We start from the raw sequence: 19777 nt of genomic DNA on the forward strand, positions 1-19777 counted from the left end.
GATGCCTGCTGTGAAGTGAGCTGAGTCACCTGCCACCACAACACAAGGCTCACCATTTTAAGCAAAAATAAAAGAATAATAAAAACTAGTAGATTGGCGCCTGATATCTTGAAAAATGTTGATGTTGTATCTCAAGTTACCACTGTAACTTTAACTACACTTTCAGTGGACGGTCTTTTTAGATACTTAGTATTTTTAGGGCAAATTTTGCAGATGACGTGGTGCTGTTGGCTTCTTCAGTCCGTGATCTCCAGCTCTCACTGGAGCGATTCGCAGCCGAGTGTGAAGCGGTCGGGATGAGGGTCAGCACCTCCAAATCCGAGTCCATGGTCCTCGGTCGGAAAAGGGTGGAATGCCCTCTCCGGATCGGGGATGAGATCCTGCCCCAAGTGGAGGAGTTCAAGTATCTTGGGGTTTTGTTCACGAGTGAGGGCAGGATGGAGCGCGAGATCGACAGGTGGATCGGTGCAGCGTCGGCAGTAATGCGGACTCTGTACCGGTCCGTCGTGGTGAAGAAAGAGCTGAGCCAAATGGCAAAACTCTCGATTTACCGGGCGATCTACGCTCCTACCCTCACCTATGGTCACGAGCTATGGGTCGTGACCGAAAGAACGAGATCCAGGATACAAGCGGCCGAAATGAGTTTCCTCCGCAGGGTGTCCGGGCTCTCCCTTAGAGAGACTCGGAGTAGAGCCGCTGCTCCTCCTCCACGTTAAGAGGAGCCAGATGAGGTGGCTCGGGCATCTCATCAGGATGCCTCCTGGACGCCTCCCTGGGGAGGTGTTCTGGGCATGTCCCACCGGTAGGAGACCCCGAGGACGACCCAGGACGCGCTGGAGAGACTATGTCCCTCAGCTGGCCTGGGAACGCCTTGGGATCCCCCGGGATGAGCTGCATGAAGTGGCTGGGGAGAGGGAAGTCTGGGAGTCCCTCCTAAAGCTGCTGCCTCCGCGACCCGAGCCCGCATAAGCGGAAGAAGAGGGATGGATGGATGGATGGATATTTTTAGGGCAAATTTTACAATATACATTTAGTTTTGTTTCTTGTGTGACTAAAAATAATAATAAATATTGTTATTTTAAATGCAGTTTTGGTGTTATTTCTCTCTCTCTCTCTCTCTCTCTCTCTCTCTCTCTCTCTCTCTCTCTCTCTCTCTCTCTCTCTCTCTCTCTCTCTCTCTCTCTCTCTCTCTCTCTCTCTCTCTCTCTCTCTCTCTCTCTCTCTCTCTCTCTCTCTCTTTTTGTCTGTATCTCACTCTCTCTCTCAGTGGTTGTTGGAGGTATCGAACCCCACCAGTTTCATATGCGCATTCACCGAACTCCTCTTTAGTAAAATATATATGTTTTTGTTCAAATTCAAGACATCAATGGTTTTTTATCCAAATTTTTCATCTTTGTGTATATATTTTGTATCATAGTCTATTTTATTGCATGACTCATCGTCAAAGTCATTTTAGATATTTTTATTATTTATCCTAACCTTTTAATGTTTCATGTTGCACGGTTGTACAACAAAAAATTCCTAGTTTGTGAATGCCTTCACAGACCATGGTAATAACGCGAATTCTGTTCCTGATCTCAATTTCTATATGATAACGGTATAACGTCCAGCCTTAGCTTTAATTTATGAGTTTAGGTAGTTTTCACCCTTTTTTGGATCAGAATCCTGACCAAGCATGCTGGGTCAAATCCTCAAATTTAGGCGCTGGGGATAAGTAACCCAGCATTGGCTCAATCCCGTTTGGACCCAACGCTAGGTTAGTATTTCACCCCACTTTTAACCCAACAGTTTTAAGAGTGTAGAAGTCCACCGCCGGTCCCCCCAGCAGGTGAAGAAGATCTGGAATGGCATCCACAGTCCACTACTGACTTGTTGAGGCAATTTTTTTTTTTTCACCCCACTTTTAACCCAACAGTTTTAAGAGTGTAGAAGTCCACATTCAAGTCAAACATACCCATGTTGTAGACATTCTTGGCAGGCACATTGGTACTGGAAGTGGTGATGATGGTAGCTGCACAGCAGTGTGCCACGTGTTGGTGGTGAGCTGGTGATTTCATCTCCACGTAGCTGCTCTCTGAGTGTTTGCACACCAAACCAGGTGGGTCGTTGATGGTGGCGTACGGGTTTTCACTGTTGAGGGAGCAAGTGCTGGACATGGAGCTCTTCATGTAGTCTAAGTGAGCAACAAACACAAAAGAAAATGTTTATCGCTAATTGTCAGCAGAAGTATTCTTTATCGTTATCATCCTATTAAATATGATCATAGAAAGGTTCTGTCACACGTTAGTAAATTCCAGAGATCATATGCACACAAGCTCAACATCAGAAGTGGTGGCATTCTGTGAAGCTTAAAGGAAAAACAGCACACAATGATAACTTTCAGTGGTGGAGAGATGTGGGTGGCACACAGAGGAGAGGAATCAGTTGCAACCTGCAGACAAAGACATTCATAAGGACCAGCTCATACACAACATGTCAGCGGTGTAAAAAACATTCAGGTACAAGTTTAGGTTGAGGACACTGATGATTTCCATGCTTCACCTTTTTAGTTCACCTTGTCAGTCTTATGTGTAAAATTCTAAAGACAATACACATAATATAGGCAATTTTATTGATCATCTGTGATGGACACCCCAAATTCCATCACTGCATCCGTTTTCTCCTGCTTATCCCATCCAGGGTCAGGGGGAGTTTTGAGCCTATTCCAGCTGTCTATTCTATTCTATTCTATTCTATTCTATTCTATTCTATTCTATTCATAACTTCACTGAGTAAGAAACTTAACCCACGCTTAGTTTAGTAAGATCTTGTAAGATTTTTTGTATGGCAACAAAGTTCAGTCTGTGGTGACTTTAAAACACAGTGTTGTATGACATTCAGTGCTCCAATATCAAGACACAAGTGAGGAGGTTTAAAATGCAGGAGAGGCAATCTTTGGCTAGGGAAAGTGTACAAATGAGCGGATTGGATGAGGAGTCTGAGGTGATGAGATCCCAACTTGGGTCCTTCTCTCAATGTACCTCTGTAGAGTGGCTCCACTTGGTAACTGTAACGCCGGTCAATGCAGTACACACCTATATGGTAGCAAAGACCAATTGCCAGACAATTAAAGCAAGGCCGAGGGGGTGCGTTCATGTATGCATTTCATCTGAAGTGTGTGTGTGTGTGTGTTTTTTTTAGGCGAGTTTCCATAGAGAGGTTGAGGGAGGTGGGGATTTTAATTCTTGTGAAGCATTTGAGTTGACCTTTATGTATGAAAAAGTTTGAGTCATCAGTTTGATGCAGCAAAAAGAGGTGACTGACCCAACTCACTGAGGTTACAATAGGCGCCCCACTCTGGAGCACTGTTCCTGTGTCGTTGCTTGGCCTTCATCTGGGCAATAAAAGGAAAGCCTCATTACAGAAACAGGGGAGGAGTTAGAGCATTGACATCATTATCATTATTGAAAGGCAAATTCAACTCATTATCATTATTAAACAGCAAATTCAACTTGCACAGCTGCACATTTGCGCTGCATACCACACAGAATCGGAAAACACACAGAGAAGAAGCGTAAAGAGGCGCAGAGCACAGACTTAAGGTGTTAAAGTCAAAGTAGCCTCACTTTATTTGCCACATCATTTTATGTGGCACCTAAAGTGGTGCTACTTCATGTTTTTTGCCAAATGGCTTTGTTTCTTTTCATTTTGTCAGTACCTTTGTCTGCAGCAGGACTTTCACTAGCACATGACATTTAAGGTCTCCCCTATGAGAGAAGTTATGTTGGCCCACCTTGGTGGAGCGCCTCTTGTCTGGTTTGGCGTAGGGGGCAGCGCAGGTGTAGGGGGCCAGTGTGCGGTAGCTAGGGTTGGAGAAGCAGTGGCCTATGGAGCTGTTACAAGGTGATGACTCTGAAGAAGCCAGCAGGCCAGCACACCCTGTTGTCACCACATTCTCTACACATCATCTTTTTTACAGTACATACGTCTGGTGAACATGACAATCAGAGGTAAAATTCTGGTATCTGGCGCAGAAAGAGCTTAAGTGACACCTTAACGATGTTGCCTTATTTGATGATGGTGGATGCTGCAAAGGAAGGATCAGATTATCTCATTCATCTCAGGTGTAGTGCCAGCAGCAACTTGTATCCCAATAAATTATGCTTTGCCAGGGTTGCAAAGAAGCATAGGATCAACTCTGTAGCTGCGAGGCACACACTAATCTTCTTTTTAGAGAGAGAGAGAGAGAGAGAGAGAGAGAGAGAGAGAGAGAGAGAGAGAGAGAGAGAGAGAGAGAGAGAGAGAGAGCGCGAGAGAGCTTACCAGAGAGGGAATAGTCGGTGGAGTTGATGTGCAGGGCGGGTGTATAGGTGACGTTGGGGACATTATGGCCTTTCTCCCTCTGTCGGTAGCGCAACCAAACCACCAGAGACAGCATGGTCATGATGAGCAGCAGCAGAAAGATGATACCCAGGATGGCGCCCGCTGATTGACGCTCCGATGCAAGGGCAGGGCTGATCTTGGTGTAGGGGTTCAGCTCCTCCATCACGAGGGCTGCTGAAAAGTAAAATTCATGAACATGTAAAACAGGGCAACTCAAATGCTTCTTGATATACAAAGCTCTGAATGGTCCTGGGCCCAAAAACTTTGTTTCCTATAAGACTTCCGGACCACCCAGGTCATTGGGTGCAGGCTTATTGAGCATTTCCAGAACCAGAACTAAACCAATGGAAGCGTCTGTGTTCTTCAACTGGGGAATTGATGAACTTGCTGAACATCTGAGAGCTGATTAAATTGTCCATGGATTTAAATCTGGCCTGGAAACTAGCCTGTTTTCACTAGCTTGCTTTTCATTATCCTGCTTTTATTTGGATTTTTCCTTGTTTTAATCATTATAATACATTCAATTAATGATTCAGGGGACTATCCCACGGTTGGGTTATCCAATTATTTTTTGAACCACGTATCCTCCCGAGGGTCGCAGTTGTGTTGGAGCCTATCCCATCTGACTTTGGGCAGCCGGCGGGGAACACCCTGAACTGGTTGCCAGCCCATCGCAGGACATAGAGAGACAATCAACCATTATACCTATGGGGACTTAGGAGTGCTCAATCGGCCTGCCACGGATGTTTTTTGAGACGTGAGTGGAAACCGGAGTACCCGGAGAAAACCCATGAAGGCACGGTGAGAACTCCAAACAGGGAGGACCGTAGGTGAAATCGAACCTGCAACCACTGGACTGTGAGGCGGATGTGCTAACCAATGCTTCACCGCGCCACCCTGCTTGTGTCCTATTCATGAAGACCCAGTTACGAGTAGTGTGTCTACCAAAATCATTAACATCTAGAACTAAACCATTGTTCCTGCACACAAATGACAATGCGCACGCTTTTATACCAAGCGCAGAGAGACCTTTCTTTCATATTGGGATGCTTCGTGCGCCGGCACGCCCAGATGTGCAGAATATGGCCCCAAACACGCAAGACTGGACTTGCACGGGCACAAAAATGAAGTTACGGCTATTTTTTGCAGTTGCCCTAAATGGAAACTAAATAATAAAGGTCCATTTACTCCTCTACTCCTCTCAAAATGTCGTTAATACAACATTTGAAGATCCCTGTAAATTCGATTTATTCACACAGTCTGATTATCAATGTGAACCCGTGTATCTTAACACAAGAAAATGATCACCTTGATCGCACCGGATGCCTTTGAATCCAATGCTACAATAGCAGGTTCCCGTTACGTAGTCACATGTGGCGTTGTTCATACACTCACATAGCTGCTGGCAGCCGTAACCAAAAGTCCCAGCGGGACACTCTGCACACAGAAAAAGAGGTTTTACCTGGCTCACAGGTTGGGCAAACGAAACAATGGAAGCACCACTCACTGAGTTCACAACTTTCGCCAATGAAGCCCGTCCTGCACGAACACTGCCCACTGACGTGGTCACAGTCAGCCCCGTTCTGACAGCGGCAAACTTCAGCACACTGAATACCGTAGAAACCTGTTGGGCAGCCTGAGGAAGGAACAAAAACAAAACACACAAACAAGCAAAAAAACAAAAACCAACGTAAGTATGTTAGACACACAAATCACTTAAGCCACTTTATACTTGCTCCAAACATGCAAATATGAAATAATTTCTAAGATTTTAACCCACTTTTACTCATTCAGTTTTTGAGGTTTGTATTTACAAAAAACAAGAAACAAACTGGACTTATTTTCAATGTAATTAGCCAATGGTGATTATTAAATTATTGGAGATTTTTAATCAAGCAGAACTGCATTTTTTAAATGGATATTGCTCCATCAATCCGTTTGCTATACTGCTTCGACTCAGGGTCTTGGCTGTGCTGGAGCCTTTCCATCTGACTTTGGCGAGAAGTGGGTTACACCCTTGACCGGACATTGACATTTCATATGCACATAAGGAAAATTTACAGATTCTAGGTAAAGCAACTTGTATGTTTTTGGAATGTGGGAGCAAGCCAGAATATGCGTAAATCCCCCCCCCCCCACAAGCACGAGGAGAACATACTCCATCAAGAAGGCCGGAGTTCCGAACTGATTTGCAGTTACTTCAATAAGAGGCTGTGCGTTAGCCATGTAGCTTTATCAATCAACCACTAGATGGCGACTAAATCGCAGAATGTAATACGTGTGCTTGTGTATTCAACGCAGGTGGACACTGACATTGCTGATCTTGTATTAAAAACAAGTTTTAAACCTGTAATTACAGTTAGAAATGATATATCGTTTTGGATTGAAGGTTGATGTAGTTCACATGATTTACAGGTCGCTGAAGTGTGGGATAAATGTATTTTTTTCTAAAGTTGTGACTAAGGTACGTGTGTGTGGAGTCAGAGAGCGACAGAGACGTACGCTGAGTACAGAAGAGTCCTGTCCATCCAGGGCTGCAGTCACACTCTCCATCCGTGGGGCTACACTGAGCATCATTGTGACAGTTACATGTGTGAATGCAGTCGGGACCCCACGAGCCCTGAGGACAGGCTGCCAGCAAGACACACAAATATGTCACAGAGATGACTGGATGTGCGAGTAAAAACATCTGAGTGGTTATGCTTATGTAGAGTATTGTCATTCATGTCTTACGTTTGGAGCAGTCATCTCCAATCCATCCAGGGTAGCACTGACACGAGCCATCGATGGGATTACAAGTGCCGTTGTTTGTGCACAGGCACGTCTCGGCGCAGTGTTTACCATATTTTCCACTGGAACATACTGTTGACACATAATCACCCAAAAAGGATGCATTTTATTCCTAAAAAAAATTAACATTCACATTTTTCATATTGTATGCAAAGCATTGGCCATTGAATATTATAAGCGACTTTAAAATTCTGGTATATGAATTTTTAAATATTTTCAGTTTTAATGAATGTATTATTTCAAATTGTGATAAAGTACTGAGCAAACAAAACATATAGCGAATGATCTGTTTTTCTAATCGAAACAAAATTAAGAGAGATGTTAATTATACAACATTGGCAACTGTCAGAAAATTTTCAAACGCACGCGTGCGCGCGCACACCCCCACTCACACAAAAGGTTGAAGGACTTACACAGAAGATTTGCAATTAATGTTAAGGACAGATTTATGAGGCATGCAATGAAGATGAAGAAGGTCAGACAGTTAACTAAGTACAAGGTCTTTGTGCCTTGTTGGTTCCGGGGAGTAACTTGGGCATTTTGAATGTGGATTCTGAATGTTGTGGAAGTGAATAGTAGGTATTGGAATCAATAATAATGCGGTCCCAATTAACTCTTGTTTAAGTTTGGACAAAAAGCGAGGCACCTGATTAAGGCACAAATATACAAAGGTAAACTATTAGAACCCAGATTAAAGGGAGGGTAAAGCGAGCCAAAATTGGCACGTATGTGATAGAAATGTACCAAAAAATGGTCAGTGCTACAATTCCACCCTGAAAAAAAACTTTGAAGCGATTTAATGGTATTTTAGAACAGAAGGGTGGTACACTGAATGAGTTTTTTGGGTGGAGTTTGCTTGATTTGACACATCAGTTTGACTACGTCACAGAAGGAAGCGATCACAATTTTCCCATTGGAAATCATTGTAAAGACTATTGCTTTAAATGTCCAAAAACAGCTATCAATTAGCACCAACATTTACATGAACATCTCTACTTATGACTACTTCAACATATCACAAGGATTAGCCTCTCCGTGTCTGATTATAGAGAACCGAGCAGCCTCTCAGCAGCTGAAGTTTCCTGTCGCGTCAATTTCTTTTCACCAGTCATCAACATATGCAAACACAACGCATTTTGAGAGGTTTTATGTAATGAATTCTCCATCCATCCAATTTTCTTACAGCTTTTCTCTACGGGGGTTGTGGGCGTGCTGGAGCAGTCATAGGGCGGGGGACACCCTGAACTGATCGCAGGTCACAGAAAGATGAACAACCATCCGCGCACACACTCACACCTACAGGATATTTGGAGTGCTCAATCGACCTACCATGCATGTTTTTGGGGTGGGGGAGAAAACCCACGCAGGCATGGGGAGAACATGCAAACTCCACACGGGGAATCGAACCTACAACTTCTGAACTGTGAGGCTGATGTGTTAACCAGTGGTTTACCGTGCCGCCGTGTTCATACATTGTTATATATTCAATTGAAATAGGCAAGGGTTAATTTCCCCTGAAGTCCAGGTATGGGGTACTGAAAAGGAGGTGCTGTGAATGGCCACATTCAGCTGAAGGGTTAGCCTCCTCTCGAAAGTCCAGTGCTGCTAATCTTCCCAACAAGCTGACCTCCGGGTGTTGTGACACGGTCCATACATAAACTGGGCTAGTTATCCATCCTCGGTTTACCCTCTCTGATGCCCTGACCCTCTCTGATACCCTTACAGTTCATAAGCGTGTAAACATTCAGCGTTCAGCAGCATCTGACAATTTTAGACCAAAATAACTGATACAGTGTTCCTCCACATTTGATAAACAGATACTTCAGTCAACCTACTTGATCGGATCATAAATGATACATTGACCAAAACCATAAGAAGGTCCAATCCAAACCGACTTAATTCTTCTAGTCACACAGACCAAAAGTTACCACTATAACATCAAATCAAATTAAAAGGCAAGGCAAGGATTTAGGACCTGAACTGTACAAAATGGGCCACACCAGGAAGACGTGTTTTCCACGAACTAATCAGTGACTGAAAATGAGGATAATACTGAACACATTATCCATCCATCCATTTTCTGTACCGCTTGTCCCCACGGGGGTTGTAGGCATGCTGTATTCTATCCCAGCAGTCATCGGCAGTCGGCGGGGGACACCCTGAACCAGTTGCCAGCCAATCGCAGGGCACACAGAGACATACAACCATCCGCACCTATGGGCAATTTGGAGTGCTCAATCAGCCTACCATGCATGTTTTGGGAAGTTGGAAGAACCTGGAGTGTCCGGAGAAAACACACGCAGGCACGGGCAGAACATGAACACTCCACACAGGGAATCAAACCTGCACCCTCTGAACTGTGAGGGAGATGTGCTAACCAGTGCCCCACCGTGCCGCCTCTCAACACATCATAATGCAACAAAATATTGTGAAGACAAATTAATATAAAAGCATATTTTGAAAATGCAATAAAAAAGATCTTGAATTGCATACTAATTTTAACGTGTGTCCTATAGAAATGTCCGCATTTTTTTTGCGGGCTGCATTGTAGTCATTGGTTCTTTTGGAGGGCCATTATGAACCCAAATAAATGTGTGAGCACTTCATATTATATACAGTAAAAGCTACATAACAAACTGACCAATAACTCATTTTCAAATCAGACGAGTAAAAACTGGTCAAATATTAAAAAAAAAAAAATTTTTTTTTTAAAAGCGAAGACAATTAGCAATTCTAGTAATGACACACGAATTTGATGCACAATTTGTCTTCGCGGGCCACATAAAATGATGTGGCGGGCCTTGAGTTTGACACCTGTGCTATGGAGAGTCCATAAAAGTCCTTTGAATTAAATTAAATCCCAGTCCTCTCATATGCTGGCGGTGAAGGTCTGATGTGTGAGAGGATGGATGGGCGCTAACACCGGACATCGACTTTATCGGGGCTTCCAAGTTATCTATGGATTGCCTCAAAGATGCAGCAGAATAACTAATGTAGGACAGACTGCCTTCATGTTTAATGCGAATGAATATTTTACAGCTCACTTCTCCAGCATCTCCATTTAGAATTCAACTTGGCAATGAACCTTTTATGGCCTTCATTGATGAGTTAAAATCAGTTTAACCCACAGAACTATGAATCGTGCGAAATATACAGCATATCAAGAATGTGATCAAATGTATCCCCCCCCCCCCCAAATGTGTGTAATGGATGGAATATGTAACAAGAATATGTAAATAATCTCAAGGTCCACAGGAAAAGAGCAGGGTAGAAGCGCCACTTGGACTGTGAGGCAGGTATTCTAACCAGGTATGATGCTGCGTAATTCGTTGAAATTAGTCAGGAGTCGATGAACCACCTCTTGGAAAATGTACCTAATTTGGCCACTCGTCAGGACTCAAATGTCTCGCCACAATATCAACGAATCATGTGAAGAGCGAAGACAAAATGAAAATCAATACAACACTTAAACCTCTCAAACTTTCATGGAATCGCTATATAGAAACACTGTGACTAAACATTTTGACTACAGGATATTGGTCTTGGGGTGAGAGAAAATACCTCCAAAACAAGCTACAGTGTGTCACATAGATAACAAAACATACCCCACAACTTTCTCTGAATTTGCAGTTTATGCCACTTTGAAAAACAGTTCCTCTCCAGAATAAGACTCTCTGGTGGTATTCTGACAAATCTGCCTGGTAAGCCTTGTAGGTGTTGAAATGGTACTATGTTGATTACCAATATGGCTAGCTGGACTATTAGCATTGATGGTCAAGTCAAGTCATTTTTATTTATGTAGACATTAATCACAAACACGTCTCAAAGGCAGACACGTCACATGGCCACAGTTGATAATTATCTCCTGACCTTAACTCCCAGGAGGGCAAGGAAAAACTCACAAGACCCCAACTGGGGAAAAATGAGAAACCTTGAGATGGGACCACAGATGGGAGGATCCCCCTTCCAGTACGACCAGGCTGCAATGGATGCAGAGAGGGCAACATTGAATACACTATATAAAACAATCCAAAGAAAAGGTATTGTATATGTCCATAGTCAAATGAAGAGCTGCAGGAAGATGCCCTCAGTCGCTCGTCATGGCAGTGTTTCGAGGAGGTGGTTCACCTCGGATTTCGTGGTTGGTTGGCGCGGAATCCAAACAGCCACTTTCAGTTTGGGTGTCACCCAGCCCCTTTACGTTTTCATGTGATGATTGACAACCAAAGGGAAACTGGAAGAATCATACTCTTTAATCAGCATGCTGGTATGTCTCAACTGCCAACCATAAGCATTATGTCAGGAAAGGTGAAGGTACACAAACAATTATTATGAAACATCTGTGAACCATATTTTATTTTTCAGATATAGCCATATCTGACACCGATTCTGTTCATAATTTTTTTGGACAGAATTTCTAGGCGCAGCCGAGGCATTGAGGGGGTCCGGTTTGGGGACCTCAGCATCGTGTCACTGCTTTTTGCAGATGACGTGGTGCTGTTGGCTTCTTCAGTCCGTGATCTCCAGCTCTCACTGGAGCGGTTCGCAGCCGAGTGTGAAGCGATCGGGATGAGGGTCAGCACCTCCAAATCCGAGTCCATGGTCCTCGGTCGGAAAAGGGTGGAATGCCCTCTCCGGATCGGGGATGAGATCCTGCCCCAAGTGGAGGAGTTCAAGTATCTTGGGGTCTTGTTCACGAGTGAGGGCAGGATGGAGCGCGAGATCGACAGGCGGATCGGTGCAGCGTCGGCAGTAATGCGGACTCTGTACGGTCCGTCGTGGTGAAGAGAGAGCTGAGCCAAATTGCAAAGCTCTCGATTTACCGGTCAATCTACGCTCCTACCCTCACCTATGGTCACGAGCTATGGGTCGTGACCGAAAGAACGAGATCCAGGATACAAGCAGCTGAAATGAGTTTCCTCCGCAGGGTGTCCGGGCTCTCCCTTAGAGATAGGGTGAGAAGCTCGGTCATCCGGGAGAGACTCGGAATAGAGCCGCTGCTCCTCCACGTTGAGAGGAGCCAGATGAGGTGGCTCGGGCATCTCATCAGGATGCCTCCTGGACGCCTCCCTGGGGAGGTGTTCCGGGCATGTCCCACCGGTAGGAGACCCCGGGGTCGACCCAGGACGCGCTGGAGAGACTACGTCTCTCGGCTGGCCTGGGAACGCCTTGGGATCCCCCGGGATGAGCTGGAGGAAGTGGCTGGGGAGAAGGGGGTCTGGGAGTCCCTCCTAAAGCTGCTGCCCCCGCGACCCGACCCCGGATAAGCGGAAGAAGATGAAGATATAGCCATATCTTTACAGGTTAATTCAAGCTGATTGGTTTTTTTTTTCCCATTGCATTTTACAACTTTGAGGCTGAGAAAATTGAGCAGCACATCCTGCAGTTAAGGTAGTTCAACCTGCCAAATAAGATGCTGACCCAATTCACTTTGTATCACCAGAACGGATTGCTTGTGTTAGCAGGCAGGACATGGGAAAACCACATCACCTTCCTGATGTATGCCACAGGAAAGATTACAACCGATGAGGGTCTCAAGCTATTTCCCCTCTGGTAGGCACAACAATTTGATTGCTATGAAAACAAGAGAGCACCAGAACACACAGTGCCTTTTTTCTCCCCTTCAGTGGAATAATGTGATAATCAATTTAAATGATGGTTTAGTCATTTAGTCATCATTATTATTTTGTGTATTACAAAAAATGTTAAACTTCATTTTAACCTGTTTGAATGAAAACTTGTTCTTTAAAAAAAAACAACTAGTTTCTTTTATTGTGTGAAAGCGAATAACTTGCGTTATTCCTGTACTTTATTGTGTACTTTATTGTTCTCACATGTTATTCTACACCAGGGGTGGGCAAACCTTTTGACTGGCGGGCCAAATTGGGTTCTAAATTTTGACCGGGGGGCCGAACCAGGAGCAGATAGATGTAGTGTTTGTGTGAAGTAATAGAACTGACATGTAAAGGTCATTGCATAAAAGGTTTTACTTTTAGTAGGTATGGATATTCAAAAAAAGCTTTTTGAAAACAAATGCATTTAAAAAAATATTTCACCAAAAAACTACCATCAGTGATTCTCATCAAATACGACACTGTTATTATGAAGAATACCGTAATTTTCGGACTATAAGTCGCTTTTTTTCATAGTTGGGGGGGGGACTTATACTCAGGAGCGACTTATATGTGTTTTTATTTTCAAAAAAATGTACTTGATCATTAACACATTACTTACTAGTACAGTTGATCACCTCACATATTATTTTTAATACACAGAAAAAACGAATAAAGCAATGCACACTTTAAAGCACAAGATTCAAGTACATGAAACAAATAAACAAAACAAAGAAAACAACTGAAAAAGAAATATAGTGAGGAGAATTTAGTGTGGTGATGTAAAACAAACAAACAAACAAACAAACAAACAAACAAACAAACAAACAAACAAACAAACAAACAAACAAACAAACAAACATAAAAACCGGTAGGGGCAGCAATGCAATTTAGGATGCAAGCTCTGCTTGTGATAGACAGCATGCGAGCACATATCACGCCAGACATGCAAATCACGAGTCCGACGGCGCGCGTACGCGGGATTGTTTACACGATCGATGATCGATGTATTTTATGATTTGGAGTGACAGATGGTTTGGTAATATTGTTGCTATATGATAGTTATTTGAAATATACTTTATATATCGTTATATGGGTCTGTGGAATAATTAGACATGCAAATCACGAGTCCGACGGCGCGCGTACGCGGCATTGTTTACACGATCAATGGTCGATGTATTTTATGATTTGGAGTGACAGATGGTTTGGTAATATTGTTGCTATATGAGTCATTTGAAATATACTTTGTATATCGTTATATGGGTCTGTGGAATAATTAGACATGCAAATCACGAGTCCGACGGCGCGCGTACGCGGCATTGTTTACATAATCGATGATCGATGCATTTTATAATTTGGAGTGACACAGATGGTTTGATAAACGTGTTATTTATGTAATAATCATTTGAATAACTCTGAATGTTACGTTAGGCCCGTTCTCAGCCTCTCGTTTGTGTATGTCACGTTAGCATACCGTATCGTTTAGCCTGTTGTTGCTGGTTCGTGTCTGTTTTTGGTGTTGGATTTTAACAAATACATTTGCCCCAAGAGTGCGACTTATACTTCGGAGCGACTTATATATGTTTTTTTTCACGTTATTGTGCATTTTATGGGTGGTGCGACTTATACTCCGGAGCGACTAATAGTCCGAAAATTACGGTAGTTTCCATCACTTCAGCGCCTGCAGGTCAGATTTATGAAATATGTTTATCTAATGAGGCGAAATCACATCAAACGGCAAACATTCTGACCAAATACATCATCTTGAAGAATCAGTGAAAGAATACATCTAAATAAAGTCATAAAGAAATCAATAGTATTGTTGGTCTTCCTTTTTTGCCAGTACATCATGGTCTGGAGTAAAATTTATTGTGGTAATTCTTAGGATAGAGCCGAGGTGTCGGTCCGTTAACCTAGATCTGTGAAGGGCTTTGTTGACGTTCATGTGGCTGAACGTCTGCTCACACATGTAGGTCGAGCCAAATTGTCCACTCTTTTTTTAAACACTTGGCACTCAGTGTCCACATTTCTTTTCCTCGGGCTACTCATTTTAATGGAAGGATTCCAGGGTAAGGTTCTTGGGTGGCATTACCGTAAAACTGTATCTGAAAGGTTGCTCTTGCTTCTCTTATTTGTCTATTTATTTATTTATTTATTGTTTATTTATTTGGGTTATTTGTTTAATACTTGTTCGTTGCTCTTGTCTGTTCGTTTTTACTCTTTGTGCTATTTGATTGTGAGTGTTGTGTACTGTGTCTAGTCACCGTGGGACGGTGGGAAACGTAATTTCGATCTCTTTGTGTGCCTTAACGTGAAGAAATTGACAATAAAGCGGACTTTGACTTTGATTACTACTAAGTGTACATAGTTGCATGCATAGGAATGATTTATCATCAATTCTGTTCCTGAACTGAGCTCTTGCACTTGCATTGATCTTATTTGTACTTTCTTCTTTTGGTCCCACATTATGCATACATAATATTTTCAGCTGTTTTATTTTTTCATTTGGGTTCATGTCAAAACAGCTGTGTGAAATCCTCCAAACAGTAAAAAACAATTGAATTTCAGAGGAGTCTGTTTTTCATTGTTTCTCAGAAGAATACATCCCAATTTAGGAAAGTGTCAACTTACCCTGGTTGCAGAGGGTACCGAAGAAACCAGACAAACATTCGCAATGGCCAGTGACATGGTGACAAGACCCATCACTGTGGATGCACTGAGGACACGACTGGCTACAACGATGGCCGTAGAATCCAGGTGAACATGCTGCACGTGACACACACATTTTGTTAGAAAAGAGGGTCCGTCATGGAGAGCTGCATTCTGTTGGCTGAAACTTTATTTTTTAACATTATAATACACTGTTGTCTTTGCAAAACATGTAGTTAATGTAATTCCCGACATTGGTGTCAGCCTGTTGGTAGCATTACTTTTGCTTTGTTTGCCTTCCACAACGGATCCTCCCGCAATCGTCTTGCTAAAACCTGTAATTTGTTTTAATTGATGTTAGCCTATGTAGAAAGCCAGGCCATGGAGACGTTCTACCATTTCTCTCATGCTCCTAATTAAGACAATTGACTAAAACTTTGAACCAAGAGCTGTTGAATTGATTCCACCAGGCAGGAAGAAACAAAGGAAAGCAGGCGTGTGCACTGCATTTAAAAATAGAAAGTCATGAACTATGTACATATGATGTCTGTTCTGTCCACTTTTTTGAGTATCTGTTTTCAAGCTTGAGACAGACTTTCAATCAAAGGTAATGACTTCAGCACACCCGATACTATTGTCAATTTATATTGAAAATAAATCTATTCCGAACTATGGACAGATTTGAAGTTGTTGTTGATCAAAGAGCCACAGGACTAATCTGGAAGCAAACCTGGTCCAGCACCTATGGATGTGAGGCACATTTGTGACACAACCTGTTCTAATTTCAAGTTGTTATTAAGGCAGATGCACTTTTTTTTCTGCAACTATGTATTGCATCGTTTGACAAACTGCCATTTTTTAAAGTCAATTGTTAGAGTTGACCGTAATCCCTTGTTTATCGTGGATAATTGTTTCTAAAACCGCAATAGGTGAAACTCCGTGAAGTAGTGTCACCCTCTCATTTTTAACATACATACATTTTTTGTGGAGCATCCATCCATCCATCCATCCATCCATCCATCCATCCATCCATCCATCCATCCATCCATCCATCCATCCATCCATCCATCCATCCATCCATCCATCCATCCATCCATCCATCCATCCATCCATCCATCCATCCATCCATTTTCTGTACCACTTTGTCCCCACGGGGGTGCTGGAACCTATCCCAACGGTCATCGGGCAGTAGGCGGGGGACACCCTGAACCGGTTGCCAGCCAATCGCAGAGCACACAGAGACGAACAACCATCCGCACTCGCACTCATACTTGGGGACAATTTAGAGTCTTCAATCGGCCTACCAAGCATATTTTTGGGATGTGGGAGGAAACTGAAGTGCCCGGACGAAACCCACGCGAGCTCGGGGAGAACATGCAAACTCCACACAGGGAGGGCCGGAGGTGGAATCGAATCCGCACCCTCCTAACTGTGAGGCGGACGTGCTAACCAGTGCGCCACCGAGCCGGTTTTTGTGGAGCAGTACATGTATATTAAATCGTAAAAGTGCAGATGTTATTAGAACATTAAATAATAGTTTCAAACATGTGATAAATACTTTATTATTAGGCAGTATAAATGACATACAGAAAATAATGTATAAATGATATAAAATAAATGTCGATGTAGCTAGTCTACATTCTGTAAGGATGTTTTTAGAATTCATTATTATAACGTTTTATAACAAGGTACAAGTGTACATACTGTAAATATGTTTTTAGAACTCTTATTATTATAACAATTTTTTATAACAAGGTACAATACTGTAAATATGTTGTGTACGTACTGCAATTGTGTGGGCACTCCCTGCCTTCTGCTGGCGTGCGGCCAACTTTCGTGCCATAATTCCTCAATTACATTGGTTTTCAATGTTATGCGGATGACACACAATTATATATGCTGTTATCGATGACAAATCCGCGGGATTTTTGTTATCTTGAGGTGTGCCTTGCTGAGATTAAACATTGGACGACTCTCAATTTCCTACGTCTTAACCCAGATAAAACCGAGATGTTGATATTTGGTACTGCTTGTTATCACCACCTATTTAAGGAAACCACTGTAAATATCGATCTATCTATCTATCACCCAAAATGATATTGTAACCAATCTCTGTTATGTTTGACCAAACGCTCTCCTTTCAAAAACACATTAAGAATATGACTAGAACTGCATTTTTTCACCTTCGTAATATTGCTAAGATTCGTCCGATTCTTTCAACTCGTGATGCGGAAATTATTATACATACGTTTATTACGTCGCGCCTTGATTACTGTAACGTATTGCTTTTTGGTCTTCCTAAATCCAATGTTAAAAGTCTACAGTTGGTACAAAATTCTGCAGCGAGACTGCTCACATGGACGAGAAAATTTGATCACATTCACCCAATATTATTCAAATAACATTGTCCAGTCCATTTAAGATGTGACTTCAAGGTTCTTTTATTAACCTATAACACACTGCATGGCTAAGCGCTTTTGTATGTCGTCGACCTTACGTTCAATCCCGTAACCTTTGTTCACAAAACGCTAGTCTTTTAATGACCCGAGGGCCAAAAAGAAGTCTGCAGGGTCTAGAGTAGTGGTTGTTAACCTTGTTGGAGGTACCGAACCCCACCAGTTTCATATGCACATTCACCGAACCCCTCTTTAGGGAAAAATACAATTATTTTTTTCAAATTCAAGACATCGATGTTTTTTACTGGGGCACAAAATGAGCCGTGCATGAACATCACCTTGTTCAAAGAACAAAACCAACACAATGCACGAAATTACACACCTGCAAATGACTGTGTGACTTCTGCTGTTGCCTTTGCGAGACCAGTTCAGATAAGCGTCATCACAAATTTACACAATAAATCAGGGGTGTTCGGACCTCCACAGTGGAGGCTCTGCTGAACCCCTGAGACCGACTCACCGAACCCCTAGGGTTCGATCGAACCCAGGTTAAGAACCACTCGTCTAGAGCATCCTCTATTCGGGCTCCAGAGCTTTGGAATGCCCTACCGATAGATATCAGAACTACTACCTGAATAGAAACATTTAAGACACGATTAAAGACACATTTTTATGCTATGGCCTTTAATTAACCTGTTGGCCGATTCGGCTAGAGTTTGTGTTCTCTGTCCTATCCTTGATTTCTGATTTCAGAAGTAGTAATCCATCCATTTGTTGTGTACATGATTAAACAAAAGGGAGGCCGTAACTACAAAGTGGCCGCCGTCAAAATTGAGTTTGACACTCCTAGTATGTTGTCAATTTAGTTTCTATTCACAGCTAGATTTTAGCTTAACTAACGAAAAGCTTAAGGCTGTTTGGTTTCCCCAATGTAGAAATAGTCTCACTCCTGACTGCATTACATATACCTGAACGAGTCTTGTGATTTGTATATTTGATATACACAGACACCAAAGAAAGTTCTTGCAAGTTTGTCGGATAAAACAAGGATTGGGGTACAGAGTTGTTATGCCTGACCCATGAAGACCCAAAAGTCTGGATGCTTGTCATCTTTTTCTGACATATTTTGTCCACGGTAGGGATTTTTTTTTCACTTTTATGCTAGGTACGCCAGGATTGTGTTTCTATAGGTGAGGGGGAGTCAAGACGTTATGTATTAGAATACCGTGGAGAGGTTATGTATTGGGATGCAGTCAATTTTGTAGAGTACATTTTACTCTAAAATGAGTTTAATTGGTCCACACTGGACAGAGTAAAAAATAATGTTTACAGTTCAGTCTTTTGAGTGTGGGAGTGTATTTGGCTTTCTTACTTCGTTTGCAGTTGGTGCCACGGTAACCGGGAGCACACACACACGTGCCTTCTTCAGGGGAGCACGAGCCTCCATTCTCACAGGTGCAGCTGTAAGAACAGTTGGGACCCCAGTAGCCCTCATTACACACACTGTCACAATGGACACCTGTGAAAGACCAACACACATGCATGCACACATGCACACACAGAAAGTCGTATGAATTTGAGGTAAAAAGAAAAAAACAGCTTTAAAAGACTTTGAATGGAATTGGTCTGTCATAGAAATAAAATGCTAAGATTTTGATGAAGAAATTTACTTAAAATGACCAAGAGCAAACCATCAGCACACTTGCCATGCTGTAAACTTGAGAATGTGATCCCAGAGGTGAGTCCAAAGATTTTGTTTTTTGTTGTTTTTACCTTACAGGACACACTCAGTAGCTCCGATGCCCCCTCCCAGAATTCCAAAAAGGGTGGCTACCTTCCTTGAGCTGGTGTTTTCAAATTCCAGGATTTATTCAAGTTTAAGTTACGAGTTCTCTGTCTTGATCCCTATGCATCACAGCTGTTGTGTGCACATGAGGTAGGCCTACCTCATTTTGAACTAAATATTGA

At 42.7% G+C, this 19777-nt stretch overlaps 1 protein-coding gene across 5 annotated transcripts in view; it reads right to left on the reverse strand.

Moving 5' to 3' along the window:
- Positions 1 to 19777, reverse strand: part of LOC147058835 (multiple epidermal growth factor-like domains protein 11) — a 103373-nt gene that overhangs the window by 3370 nt on the left and 80226 nt on the right. For 2 of the 5 annotated variants that reach the window (XM_085908679.1, XM_085908683.1), the window contains exons 14-21: positions 19182 to 19328; positions 15396 to 15530; positions 7096 to 7224; positions 6865 to 6993; positions 5870 to 5998; positions 5671 to 5799; positions 4303 to 4536; positions 1955 to 2173 (exon numbers count right to left, since the gene is read on the reverse strand). In XM_085908679.1, the coding sequence (XP_085764805.1) occupies positions 1955 to 2173; positions 4303 to 4536; positions 5671 to 5799; positions 5870 to 5998; positions 6865 to 6993; positions 7096 to 7224; positions 15396 to 15530; positions 19182 to 19328 (1251 nt within the window). Of the gene's footprint in view, positions 1 to 1954; positions 2174 to 3303; positions 3374 to 3772; positions 3919 to 4290; positions 4537 to 5670; positions 5800 to 5869; positions 5999 to 6864; positions 6994 to 7095; positions 7225 to 15395; positions 15531 to 19181; positions 19329 to 19777 lie in introns of all 5 variants that reach the window. The other 3 variants (XM_085908684.1, XM_085908680.1, XM_085908681.1) reach the window with 3 other exon arrangements.

This window comes from Syngnathus leptorhynchus, chromosome 3 (assembly GCF_054491065.1).
Source record: "Syngnathus leptorhynchus isolate UIUO chromosome 3, UIUO_Slep, whole genome shotgun sequence".
Lineage (NCBI taxonomy): Eukaryota > Metazoa > Chordata > Actinopteri > Syngnathiformes > Syngnathidae > Syngnathus > Syngnathus leptorhynchus.